Here is a 12364-nt window from a genome sequence, read left to right on the forward strand (position 1 = left end):
GCAGATGATAAGCTGCCTTTTCTTCTTCAGCCACTCTCAAACACAGGTGTGGAGGCAAGAACGATTTTATTTCTACAGCTTCTGTCTCAGGTACCTGTGGTAGTGAACGACTGCAGGAAAATATACCCAGTATAACATCAGTTAACACCTTTCCAAAAGAGCAAATAAAATAAATCCAAGGGGGTTGGTTTCAAATAAATGGGGAATAAAAGAGCGGTTCAGCCCTTCAGCTCTGCGCCTTACTCAGTCAGTGCTGCATCCAGTTAGATTTGTCACACAAGTAAGGGGAGAAAGCAGGACCGCTCCATCTAATGATAAAATGTTCAGTCATTCTGAGAAGCCGAAAGTGGCAAGGTACCTGATACACAGGTAGTATTCAATGCCGTCTTCATTGCTCATTCACTGCTGATCTAAAATCAATCGGTGAAAATACCTCAAAGGCTTCAGAGGGATTACAAATCAGGCATTTTTGCTTTTAGAAGCAGCAGAGTCCAGGGGAGAAGCCAGACTGCTCCACGCGTACTGGGCCACCGAAGGGCAGCTCTTCCCTTGGTGTGAGTGGGGCTTTGGCAATTTGCACCAACAATCTGTCCCTCATATGGAACCACGTGGTTTATAGGAACCACAGGAATCAGGAGGCTTTTTTGTGTGTAAGACTCATTGACGTCAGTGCGAGTTGGACAATCTAGCCTTCGGTGTCTAATATGCTCAGGCAAACAGGGATCAAAGGCACAAAACACATGCAAAGCACTATAGCAAGAATATCTGAAAAGGGACCAGCAACATTTGAGTTTCATCTGTCAACATCGTCCTGAAGACCAAGTGTTAACTATGTTTCCATCTTCCCTGGACCAGATCCTAGCCCTTCAGACAAAGCTCCCATTGAGAAAAGATGAGTGACTCGGTAGTCCATGCAAGGGCTGGAAATCAGACACCATTTACCCCATCCTTAAGAGGACATTTGAAATTACCCCACAAAGTCAACTAATAATAGTATTCTTTAGGTTAAGTTAGTCAGGAGGTATGTTAAATTTTATTCATGTCAGTCTTTTGTAGAAATAGTAGAATATTAAATTTGCCAGGTTCGTTCAATGATAGAATTGAGAAATAGAGAGGGTAAGACTGGATTTAAAACCTTACTTTTTCTTTCTCCTGTATACATTATGATTTAGTGTTATCGGTGGTCACATGTTTTTTTCAAATAATATAGGAATGTATTGTAAAGTATCTCTAGTCTGCGCCTGACATATCCCTGAGATTTTGTAGTAAGGGGGATATCACACTCAGAGTTCCTGTTCCTGAAATTCATGTAAACTAACTTGCCTCACCATACAACAGACTGCAGTATTTGGTTCTTTCATTGTAGTGATCAGACCAATTATAGTTCACCTGTAATGGAAAAGGTACAAAGCAATTGCTCCTACTTCTCAGTCAAATTTCCCAGAATCTCTCTCTCGCTCACTCGCTCTCTCTCTCTTTGTAATGACTGTCACAATTTAACTTTTAAATGGAGGGTTTTTTTAAACCAAAATATCTAGAATCCTTCTAAAATTGAACATGAGCTTTCTTTCAACTTAGTCTGATATGCCAAACTGTATTGGCTGTACAGTAAGTACTAGAAAGTGCTGGTAACAAAATCTTAGTATACACAAAAGCCCACTAAGTATTATATATTTACTAACTGCTGTGTACACTTACCAGATCATCCATAAAGGAAAACACTTCACTTTATGCCTAGATTCCCTCCTTAGAAAGTATGACAAAAAACTTTTGACTAAAGCTTTTACTTTTTAAGTCACGTTCCTGTCTAGCTGAGGTTCTGTGATGACTGGAGAACTAACTAGCGAAACTGAATCATCACCAAAGGTAGCGAAACAAAAACTGAGCAATTGAGAGAGCCTTTCTCAGCTGAGATGTCAAGTGTGAAGTGGATGAAGATGGGCCTGGGAGACAGACACCCTGACAGCGTTTGGGACCGGAGGCAGAGGTGAGTGCACCCTTGGTAGGGACGCCTGAGCATGCCATACTTCTGTGACGCATGCTGCAGTGTACCAAACCCTGCAAATACTGGTAACTGCAGTTAAAAAGGAAAGGTAAAGATTTGTTAGCCTTCCTGTACATTTTCTGGCTCATTGCTTTGGAATAGGAGTATGCTTCTGTAGCACCTCTCATATCTCACCATGTCTTGCTGCTGCTTGGTTGTCAATGTTTTTTTTTTTTTCCTACTAACCACCAAAAATGGCCCTTGCATGCTCATATGTGAGAATTGCTTTCCTAAAAGCAGAAATAAACAGTCATGAGATGAAATATTCTGAAGTAATGAGATTAGTGACAAGAGCATAGCATGGGATACAGCTTTCAAAAATAATTACATCTGACACCCTCATCAGCAAGAAGATGTAGGGGCTGCAAGCTCTGAGCTTGGGAACAGTGTACGAAAGTGTATGAAAGATTGGCTTCTCCTGGGAGGGAAGGCACAAGGGAGGTTATTTTTAGTACTTTGAAAAAAGCTAGAATTTAAGCACTCTTTGGTTTGATCCCCTTATTATGGAAGAGATCATACAGAAAGAGGTAGTGTGCAACAAAAAAAGGAAGGAGAAGGAATGGAAATGGTACTGGGGATGGACTGAAGGCCGTGGCCTTAGGAAGCGGGACAGGGCAGTGGAAGCAGGAGGCCCGGACAGGGAGGACAAGGCCATGAAATCCCAGGAGGCTGTTTCAGGAGGGAGTCAGGGATGGTGAGGGTTTGAGCAGGGTTTGAGCCTGCGGGGTGGTGGTGAGCGGTGTCCTGCGAGCTGCTGCGGGGAGGCTGCGCGCGGGGGAGAGCAGCCTCCAGCAGCAGGGCTGCTAAATGGGGAAAGGAGTGGAGAGGAGGTAGGTGAGGTGATGAGGACAGCGGTGGGAGAAAAGTACGTGTTCGGCACTTGGAAAGAAAGGCGGAGGATAAGGATGTCCTGGGAAACAGAGGCAGCGCGCCGGAGAAGGCAGAAACGAGGGAGCAGCCGGGAGGAGCTGCAGGTGGCACCGAGGGACGCGGGACAGCGCCAGGCCGTGGCCGGCCGGGCTGGAGGCCCCTCTGCGCCGCGCAGAGACACTTTGGCCGCGGGCCGGGCTTATCCGCAGCCCGGCACCCATCGTGGGTGGTGGGGGGAGCTGCGGGAAGAGGCAGCGGCTTTGCCTGCTCTCCAGAAACCGCTGCGGGGTCACCCACGCCTGGCCGCGGGGGAGGTTTTTCCCCGGCACGGGAGGAGTCGGGTCCCAGCCCCTCTCGCCGGCAGGCGCCGGGAAGCGCCCGGGAAGCCGCGCCGCCGCCGCCGGCCCCGTCTGCGCCCCGGCCCGCGGGCGGGCGGGCGGGCGGCGGCGCCGGAGCCGCGGGGCCGGGCGCGGAGGCAGGTGCGCCCCGCCGCCCGCCGCGGCCCTGCAGTTGAGGCCTTTTCCACGGCGCGGCGCTTGCGGCGCGATGTGCTTCGTGTCCGCATTCCCCCGCGGGAGGCGGCGGCCCCCCGGGCAGCGCGGGGCGCGGAGCCCCCGGCTGCCCCCGCCGGCGCTCGCGTGGCCGGGGCGGCGGTGCCGCGGCGGGGGACGCGCCCCGCCGCCGCGGGGGCCCGGGGCGTCTTTCCGCCCACGCCGCGAGAAATAACCCACTCGTGTCTTATGTAAGGCTGCGCCTCGCCGCCGCGGCCGGCGGGGCGGCTGCTTCCCGGCGGGGGCGGCGGGCGAGCAGCGCCGCGGCGCCGGGGGGGGGGCGGCGGGGCAGCCCCGGGAGGGGCGGCGGGGCCCGGCCGCCCCCGCCGCCCCCGGCCCGGCCCGGCACCGCGGCACCGCGCCGCGCCCGGCCGCCTGCCGCTACAATAACAACAAGGAGAAGGTGGTTCCGTTTTCGCGGCTGTATATATAGATCAGACACTTTCCAAAAAAGCAGCAACACATTCACTCTTATCTGCAGCTCTTTCCACCAGTAATTCAGAAAAAAAAAAAAAGAAAAGAAAAAAAAAAAGGAGAAGTCGGATTCCGTGAATGTAGCTATTTTCTGATTCGCCGCCGCTTGCGGTTAAGGGCTGCTAAGAAAGTGAGTCGAGGTTTGACTGGGCCGTCTGCGCGGCCCTCCTGCTCTTTCCGAGGTCTAGTTTTCCGGAACGAGCCCTAAAAAGGGCAGGTGAGGCGTGGCCGGATCCTCGCCTTTTTAGGACAACGGCTCCGCCACCGGAATACCCCCTCGGCGGCGGCGGCGGCGGGCGCTGCCGGCCCTGCCCCGGCGGCTCGGCGGGCGCCGCGGGGGCTCTGCGGCGCCGCCCCCGGGCCGAGGCCGCCCCCGCCGGGCGCGGGGCGCGGGGCCGGGCCGGGCCGGGCCGGGCCGGGCGCGGCGGGTCCCGCATGCGGGCGCCCACGTGACCGCCGGGCCCGTTCCTCAGTCCTTATATGGGCAGTGACGTCCCGGGCATTCACGGTGCCTCCATAAATACTTACTGCAACACTTTTCCTCCAGCGAGAGCTGCAATTGATTAACAGCTCTTCAAGGGACACTGACTGTTACAACAACACTACAGCAACTCCGGGGCTTTTACAGGGCAACACCAAGGGCAGAGGCACGGCCAGCCGCCTTCACATTCCATCCTTTTTTTTTTTTTTTTTTTTATTTAATAGTGGAAGGAAGGAAAGCGCCCCGTCCCCACACAGTGTGCACACTACAAGCAGGGAGAGTTGTTCTCAAGGTTGTCCATTGACCAAATGATGACTGCCAAGACCGTAGACAAAATTCCAGTGACTCTTAGTGGTTTTGTGCATCAGCTCTCTGAAAACATTTACCCCGTGGATGACATCTCTACCACACTGCCAACTTCGGTTACAATCTTCCCCAATGCCGATTTAGGAGGACCGTTTGACCAGATGAGCGGTGTGGCAGGAGGTAAGCGCAGCCCGCGCAGGTGCGGGGCCGGGGCCGGCCGCGGCGGGTGGCGGGGGCCGCGGGGGCCGCGGGCCCCGGGGCGGCGGGCGGCGGGAGCCGGGGCGCCGTGAGCCCCCGCGGACGGGGCCCCGGGCGCCCCCCGCGGGAGCGCTGCCTCCGCGCCCGGCTCGGGGGAAAAGTTGCGGCCGGCGCGGAGCCTTGCGCAGCTGAGGCGCAACATGTGCGCGCCCCGCCGCGCGGCGGCGGGCGGCCGGGAGGGTGCCGGGCCGGGGCGCCCCGCGCTGACCGGCGCCTTCCCCCCCTCCCCAGATGGCATGATCAACGTGGACATGGGCGACAAGAGAGCTCTGGACCTGCCCTACGCCGCCAGCTTCGCGCCCAGCGCCCCGGCCTCCCGCAACCAGACCTTCACCTACATGGGCAAATTCTCCATCGACCCGCAGTACCCCGGCGCCGGCTGCTACCCCGAGGGCATCATCAACATCGTGAGCGCGGGGATCCTGCAGGGGGTCAGCACGCCCTCCTCCTCCTCCTCCTCCTCCTCCTCCGCCGCCTCCTCCGCCTCCTCCTCGGCCACCGCCGCCTCCGCCGCCTCCGCCGCCTCCCCCAACCCGCTGGCCGGGGCCCTGGGCTGCACCATGGCGCAGGGCCAGCCGGCCGACCTGGAGCACCTCTACTCGCCGCCGCCGCCGCCCTACTCGGGCTGCGGCGACCTGTACCCGCAGGACCCCTCCTCGGCCTTCCTGCCCGCCGCCACCGGCGCGGCGCTGCCCTTCCCGCCGCCGCCCTCCTACCCCTCCCCGAAGGCGGCGGCGGCCGACGGCGGGCTCTTCACCATGATCCCCGAGTACGGCGGCTTCTTCCCGCCGCCCCAGTGCCAGCGGGAGCTGCACGCCGGCCCCGACCGCAAGCCCTTCCCCTGCCCCCTCGACTCGCTCCGCGTCCCGCCGCCCCTCACGCCGCTCTCCACCATCCGCAACTTCACCATGGGGGCGCCGCCGGCGGGCGCCGCCACCGGCAATGCCCCCGGCGGCGGCGGCGGCGGCGGCGAGGGCGCCCGGCTGCCCGCCGGCGCCTACAGCCCGCACCACCTGCCGCTGCGGCCCATCCTGAGGCCCCGCAAGTACCCCAACCGGCCCAGCAAGACGCCGGTGCACGAGCGGCCCTACCCCTGCCCCGCCGAGGGCTGCGACCGCCGCTTCTCCCGCTCCGACGAGCTCACCCGGCACATCCGCATCCACACGGGCCACAAGCCCTTCCAGTGCCGCATCTGCATGCGCAACTTCAGCCGCAGCGACCACCTCACCACCCACATCCGCACGCACACCGGCGAGAAGCCCTTCGCCTGCGACTTCTGCGGCAGGAAGTTCGCCCGCTCCGACGAGAGGAAGCGGCACACCAAGATCCACCTGCGCCAGAAGGAGCGCAAAGGAGCCGCCGCCGCCGCCGGCTGCCCGCAGCCCGCCGCCGGCAGCGGCGCCGCTGCCCTGGCCCCCTGCGCGGCGCGGACGCGGACGCCCTGACGGCGCGGGGCGCGCAGGACCGAGCGCTGAGGCGCTGCCGCGGAGCGGGGCGCGGAGCGCGGAGCACCCGCAGGCGCCGCGGGGCTGCCCGGGGCGGCCGCCGGGCCGGGCCGGGCCGGGCTGAGCCGAGCCGAGCTGGGCCGGGCCGAACCGAGCCGAGCCGAGCCGGGCCGCGCCGCGTCGCGCCGGGCCGCGCCGGCGGGTGTACATAGGGGCTGCGGCGGGAGGATGGATGCATGCAGTGCCGTCGTGGTGAGGTGTCCGTGGTGCCTTGTGTGGTGTAGAGCCCGGGCCCCTGTCTGCATGTGGGGGGTGCCGGGCCGATCCGCTCCGACGACAGCGGCGACACCCAGACCGGAAAGTTTTCCCTCCCTGGTTTTAGTATGGCTGTACATTTCTGCCTATTAATATTGGGATTTTTTTTTTTTTAGAGACTATATTTTTGTACGCACTGGTTTGGGTTTTTTTCTTTTCTTTTTGGTGACTTAAAAGTGTTACATTTTTAGTAGGATTTCGGACGGGATGTAAATGATCTCGCTGGAACCGACGCCCGCTGTCCGTGGGATGCGGAGCGCAGCAGATAACACGAATAATGCACAACCACTAACGGGAGCTCCAAGGAGAGAGGGTTTCTTTCTGGCCACTCTGTAAATAAACTTTTCGACGATAGGTTCGGTGCTTACAACGTTTATAAAAGAAGACAAATAAATCTCTTAATTATGCTAAATCGACACCTTTATTTCCGTAGGGCTCTCGGCCCGGCCCGGGGGTGGGGGCGCCCCCGCGTGTGCCCGCGCCGGCCCGGGCCCCGAGCGGCGCGGGGCTCCGGCGCGCCCGTCCCGCCTCCGGGGCGGCCCGGCCCCTTTCGCTGCCTTTTAGCGGAAAACCAGAGTCTCCGGGCCGCGGCGCGCAAAGAATCGCTCTCGGGCGCCGGGGGATTTCCCCCGGAGCCGAGAGCCGAGCTAATATTAACTGGGGAGCCGGGTGGGTTTTTTTGACTCACTTTCTTTCTTGTTCCGCGGTTGCAGTCAGACCGCGGCCGCCTCCCCGAGCGGGCTCGGAAAGTGAGTCCCGCCGGGCCGCAGCCCCCGCTCTCGGCGCCCGCCCGGCGGCCCCATCGGCGCGGCCAGAAAATCGCTCTGTTTTTGCCTTTCGTGGTAAGGTGCCCGGCGCGCCGGGCCGGGGCTCGGAGCTGAGGATGCCCGGCCGGAGCCTCAGTGCAGGCAGGAGCCCGTCGGGGCTGAGGGGCAGGCTGAGCCCCGGGCCCCGCCGCCGGTGCAGGGCCCGGGCTGGCCGGGCTGCCGCGGACGCCCCCGGCACAGCCCGCGACACACAGGTGAGCGGTGCGGGACCGACCGCCCTGCTCGTACCACGGCCCTGGTCCTGCCGGGAGGAAGGCGCAGCCACGCACAGATGGTACGGTACGGCACGGCCCTCGCCGAGCCACTTCCAGCCCTGCTTGCCGCTGCGCCGGGTCCCGCTGCGCAAAGGCCCACCGGTTACTTCCCTTTTTGTTTGAAACTCCCTGCTCTCTTTCTCCTGGAATTGGCACTGGCTTTTGGAGCGGCTGCTCTTCGCTTGGGAAAGGCGGTCAGCAGAAGCTGAAACCATGCGCCTCGTTTTAAATTGGACGTGAAGCTGTTTTTTCAAGCTGGGCATGGACCAGTCTGTGCGGGCTGGAGTCTGGTACCACAGAGCAAGGCCTGCTCCAGAGCCCCGCACTCGCCACCCCGCCATCCACCTTCACACCCGCCGCCGCAGCCTCGCCATCTCATCCCATGCGCTTCTGGCTTCCCGAGGAGACAGCCGAGCGTTTCCGGATGGATGTCACATAGGAGCTCCAACGGCGCACGCACACGGAGTGCGACCTCATGGGAAATGCCGCTTCCTCGGTCAGCGTCAGCAGGCCGCTGTGTGAGAAGGCAGCCAGCGACCCGTGGGGCTCCCCGAGGCGCAGCCATACCAGCCCACGCCACAGCAGGGTGTCGCCAGGGCCTCGCACTAGCGCAACTCAGTCACGGCCGGGGCGTTGTGAGCAAAATCCGGATCTCGGCTACCGACGTGCACGGTCCTAGGCTCCTCACTCACTTTTCAAGCTACTGTCTGCAAGCGTCTTACAAGGTTAAAACCCCAGTCTAAAGCAAAACGAGATAAACAACACAGAACTGTAAATGAGTTAATTTAAGGAAACTGCCAAGGCCTAGCGTAGAGCAACAAGAAAACCTTACATCATGTAACAGTTATCAGCTGTCTTAAACCCATGCCTTTGCTTTACGGTTACAACTAGCTCCAAAAGTTATAATATGGCACGTGCCTGGATCTTGTCTACAGGGCTATTGTGGAAGATTTAGGCTAAGGACTCAGTTTAAGTATCGCTTTTCAAAGGCCACCCGCACCATTTGGACTGTTGCCTGCAAAAGAAACTCGCTGTCTTTATCTTACTTGGTTCAAGATTCCTTCATACTCGTGAAGGCAAGTAATGACTGGTCAGTGGTGAGATATTCTGTATTTATTCTATAATTCAGCAGTAACAGTAATTTTGCTGTTGTGAAAACACAATAACCAAACTGCAGAGAGAAGGAGCGGCAATACAGATTTAAACCTCCGGCTTACAGATATCCAGAACATGTGAAGTAAGTTTCAATTGCTAAGTAAGCAAAAAGCTACACAAAGAGGCTTTTCTTTAATGCATCTTACGTTTTCTTTGCTGTTTTTCCTGGCACTATGACTTCAATACTTTGATGCTCCACCTTTATTAAAAAGAAGTTTCACTATGATTGTTAACAACACTGTGGCGCAAGGGACTATATGCTGTCCTCTATGGAAAGATGCATTAAAGTCATATCCCATTAAATATCTTGACTAGGTTTCATACATGGAGAGAAGTTAAAAAGAAAATGAGCAGAAAGACCTAACGGGAGGATAGAACAGATTAGATAAAAATGGTCTTTGTCGCAGTTTGTTTTTCCAATACAGCTGTTTGCAAGCACCATGCTATTTTATATGTGGACTTTGAAAAAAAGATGATGTTCTTCATTAACATTCAGGAGAGTCAGAAGCACATGCTGTAATATACTAAGGCACTGCATTAGAGTTAATGACTACGTTCGATAGAGAATGCTGCACATTAACTAATGCTAAGCTGCAGGGGAATTCCAGGAAAAACAGGTAAGCCAGCTGTAGAAATATCAAACACATATTAAAGTGCTGCAAGAATAAATGGAAATTGCCTGAAATAATTTCCACCAATTTTTCCTTGGAAAAGAATTAATATGTGCATGCATAATGTTGACTGTATTTTACATTCATTCTTTTGCAGGCCGAAAAAAAAAAAAAAAAGCAATGCCATAACAGAATCACTTAAAAATTCACACATACAAGCAACTGTACAGGAAAAACAAGTCTGCTTTTATAAATACACAAAGCAAAGAAAAATTAAAGCCTGTTGTGGAATGATTTCTGGAGCAGGTTGGTACATCACTTAGGAAGTTGGTAAGTCATATTTTTCTATTCAAATTCCTACATCATGACCAACAGGGTCAAGGCTGCCCCAGTCTGGGTCTCTGGTGTAAAGTGTGCGTTAAGATAAGTAGGCACATAACAATATCAATCTCTGCAGTATAAATGGAATATTTCACCAATAGAAAAAGTTTCTCCCTTGCTAGAAAGATCGCATCCCCTATCATGGACAAACTATATCTCAAGACTGCTTACATCAGAGCAAGGCAAAATTCACTGTGTTTTTCTACACTACATCTATTTAAAAGCCTTATGAAAAAGTAATTTTTATAAATAGTATAAAGAAGGAATCCTCAAGGCTTCAAAAGCCCTAAGTGTTCACCTGTCCATATAAAAACACAGACTGTATTTTAGAGAAGATATCAGGTCAAATGTTATCTGAACCTAGGGCACGTATACCTATATATATATATATATATATATATATACAGGTTTTACAAATACACAACACCTCTAGAACAGCTTCCATGAAACAACGGTGGATAGCTTAAGATGCCCATAGTTTGCATTAACCCCAGCCACTGCTGCGTGAGAACTTCCAAGCAAGTTTAATTAGCAGCTGACTAGTCTCCTTCTCCTAACTGAAGGAAATATGCATAGAAATAGCTCTAATTATTCTCAGTTGTAATAGCTAGATCTTATGATGTGTAACACTTTTAAGAACTTTTGAAAAGTAATTCTGAACCTGACATTGTCCCTTTACAGTGGGAATGACCTTAAATTTACTTAACTACAACCCTAGGAATCACTGGTGTTTATTGTAGAAGCATTTCCTGGCTCACGAGTTGTTCAGGGTTGGTTTGTTTTGCTTTTTTTTTCGCTAGTTCAGTACAGCTCTTATTGAAGCTCATTCTAGAGATAACGTCCCCCAAAGACGCAGACGGACAGTCCTTCCCAGGCCCCGCTACCGCAGGTCGCGTGGTCCCGCTCTCCTCCGGGCACCTGCCAGAGCGGCCGCGTACGGGACGCGCCTGTCCGTGGGGAGACGGAGGCAGGAGATCCCACCTCTGGCGTTCAGCGCGGCTCCTAGAAGATTTCTTATTGCATTTATTCTCTCAGCCTGAGCCTGATCCCTCCCCCCGCCCCCCCCCTTAACTAAAGAGCGGCCGTAACTATTTATACAGGATGCTGGATTTCTTTCAAGCGTTCAGCCGAGCAGAAGTTCACCAGCGCTACTCTTCCATCGCGTCACATCAGTCAGGAGGAAATAAATACACTCTATCATTTTATTGCCCCAAACGTAAAAAGCCAGGCGGGATCACGGGGAGGTCGGAGTCTCGGATTCGCGGCAGCCTCCCGGGCGAGCCCGCGCCGGCACCCGCCGCCCCGCCGCTGGCGTCCGTCCAGCTCGTCGGTGGAACGAAACCGCAAAAAGAGAGGGGAAAAAAAAAGTAAAAAAAAAGGGAGAAGAGCCAGAGGCGCGCGGGGAGAAGGCAGCAGGGCGCCGGCAGCCTCGGGCCGGGCCGGGCCGGGCCGGGGGCCGCGCGGGCGGCGGGGCAGGGGCGCCGCGGCGGGCGGCGGTTGCAGCGGCTCCAACGGTCCCAACGGGCGCGGCGGGCTCAGGGGCAGACGCGCGGCCCGGGGTAGGGCTCGCCGCCGCACCAGAAGTCGGCCGCCTGCGGCGTCTCCAGCAGCCAGACCTCGCGCGGCAGCGCGGGCGCCTCGGCGGCGGCCGGCGGCCCCTCCAGCAGGCGGTAGTAGTGGCAGTCCCGGCCGTGCTCGGGGTCGTAGGGCGGCGCCAGGATGTCGAGGAAGGCGGCGGGCCCGTCCACGGCGTCGATCTGGTGCAGGTTGTCGGTGTGCGGCGAGAGCAGGCAGGGCGGCGAGGCGGGCGTGTAGTGCTGCCGCGAGCGGAGCAGGGCGCGGTGGCAGGCGCCCGCGGCGGCGGCGGGGGGCGGCGGGGCGGCGGCGGCGGGCAGCGTGTCCATGCAGGCGATGCGCAGCGTGCCGTAGAGCACCTTGAGCATGCCGTTCATGCCCGGGTGGTCGTGCAGCGGGATGCAGGCCCCGCTCCGCAGCAGGAACACGCCCATGCTGAAGCTCTCCGTCTCGCAGATGTGCATGTAGCTCACGGGCGGCACCGCGCCGGCCCGCGGGCACCCCGCCGCCGCCGCCGCCGCCGCCGCCGCCACCGGCGCCGGCCCCCGCGGCGCCAGGTGCAGGTCCTCGGCGCGCACCTCGTCCAGCAGCTGCTGCAGCCGGTGCAGGTTCTCGCCGAAGGCCGGCCCCGCGGGGCTGCGAAAGGTGATCCGCGCCTGCCGCGCCACCCGCTGGATCAGGGAGGCCATGTTGTCCCGGGGCATGGCGGCGCCCGGGCAAGCGCTCGCCGCCCCAGCCCCGGCCCCGGCGCGCCCGGCCCGGCCCGCGGCAGGCGCTCCGCGGCGCCGCCCTCCCTCTCCCCCGCCCCCTTCCCGCG

At 57.6% G+C, this 12364-nt stretch overlaps 2 protein-coding genes across 2 annotated transcripts; one reads left to right on the plus strand and one right to left on the minus strand.

The window, feature by feature from the left end:
* Positions 1-4668: 4668 nt before the first annotated feature.
* EGR2 (early growth response 2) lies at positions 4669-6429 on the plus strand. Its single transcript, XM_067299501.1, has 2 exons — positions 4669-4906; positions 5216-6429. Exons 1-2 carry the CDS (start codon positions 4729-4731, stop codon positions 6427-6429), a joined length of 1392 nt encoding a protein of 463 aa, XP_067155602.1. The 5' UTR covers positions 4669-4728.
* Positions 6430-8923: 2494 nt separating this feature from the next.
* ADO (2-aminoethanethiol dioxygenase) lies at positions 8924-12325 on the minus strand. The gene has a single exon (XM_067299775.1). It carries the CDS (start codon positions 12249-12251, stop codon positions 11508-11510), a length of 744 nt encoding a protein of 247 aa, XP_067155876.1. The 5' UTR covers positions 12252-12325; the 3' UTR covers positions 8924-11507.
* Positions 12326-12364: the final 39 nt, after the last annotated feature.

This window comes from Apteryx mantelli, chromosome 7 (genome assembly GCF_036417845.1).
Source record: "Apteryx mantelli isolate bAptMan1 chromosome 7, bAptMan1.hap1, whole genome shotgun sequence".
Classification (NCBI taxonomy): domain Eukaryota; kingdom Metazoa; phylum Chordata; class Aves; order Apterygiformes; family Apterygidae; genus Apteryx; species Apteryx mantelli.

Bases quoted from the DNA above. Each gene is read 5' to 3' on its own strand.
- EGR2 (XM_067299501.1), top strand. From the start codon at position 4,729: ATGATGACTGCCAAGACCGTAGACAAAATTCCAGTGACTCTTAGTGGT. The intron at 4,907-5,215 runs GTAAGCGCAGCC...CCCCCTCCCCAG, and splicing joins GATGAGCGGTGTGGCAGGAG to ATGGCATGATCAACGTGGAC.
- ADO (XM_067299775.1), bottom strand. From the start codon at position 12,251: ATGCCCCGGGACAACATGGCCTCCCTGATCCAGCGGGTGGCGCGGCAG.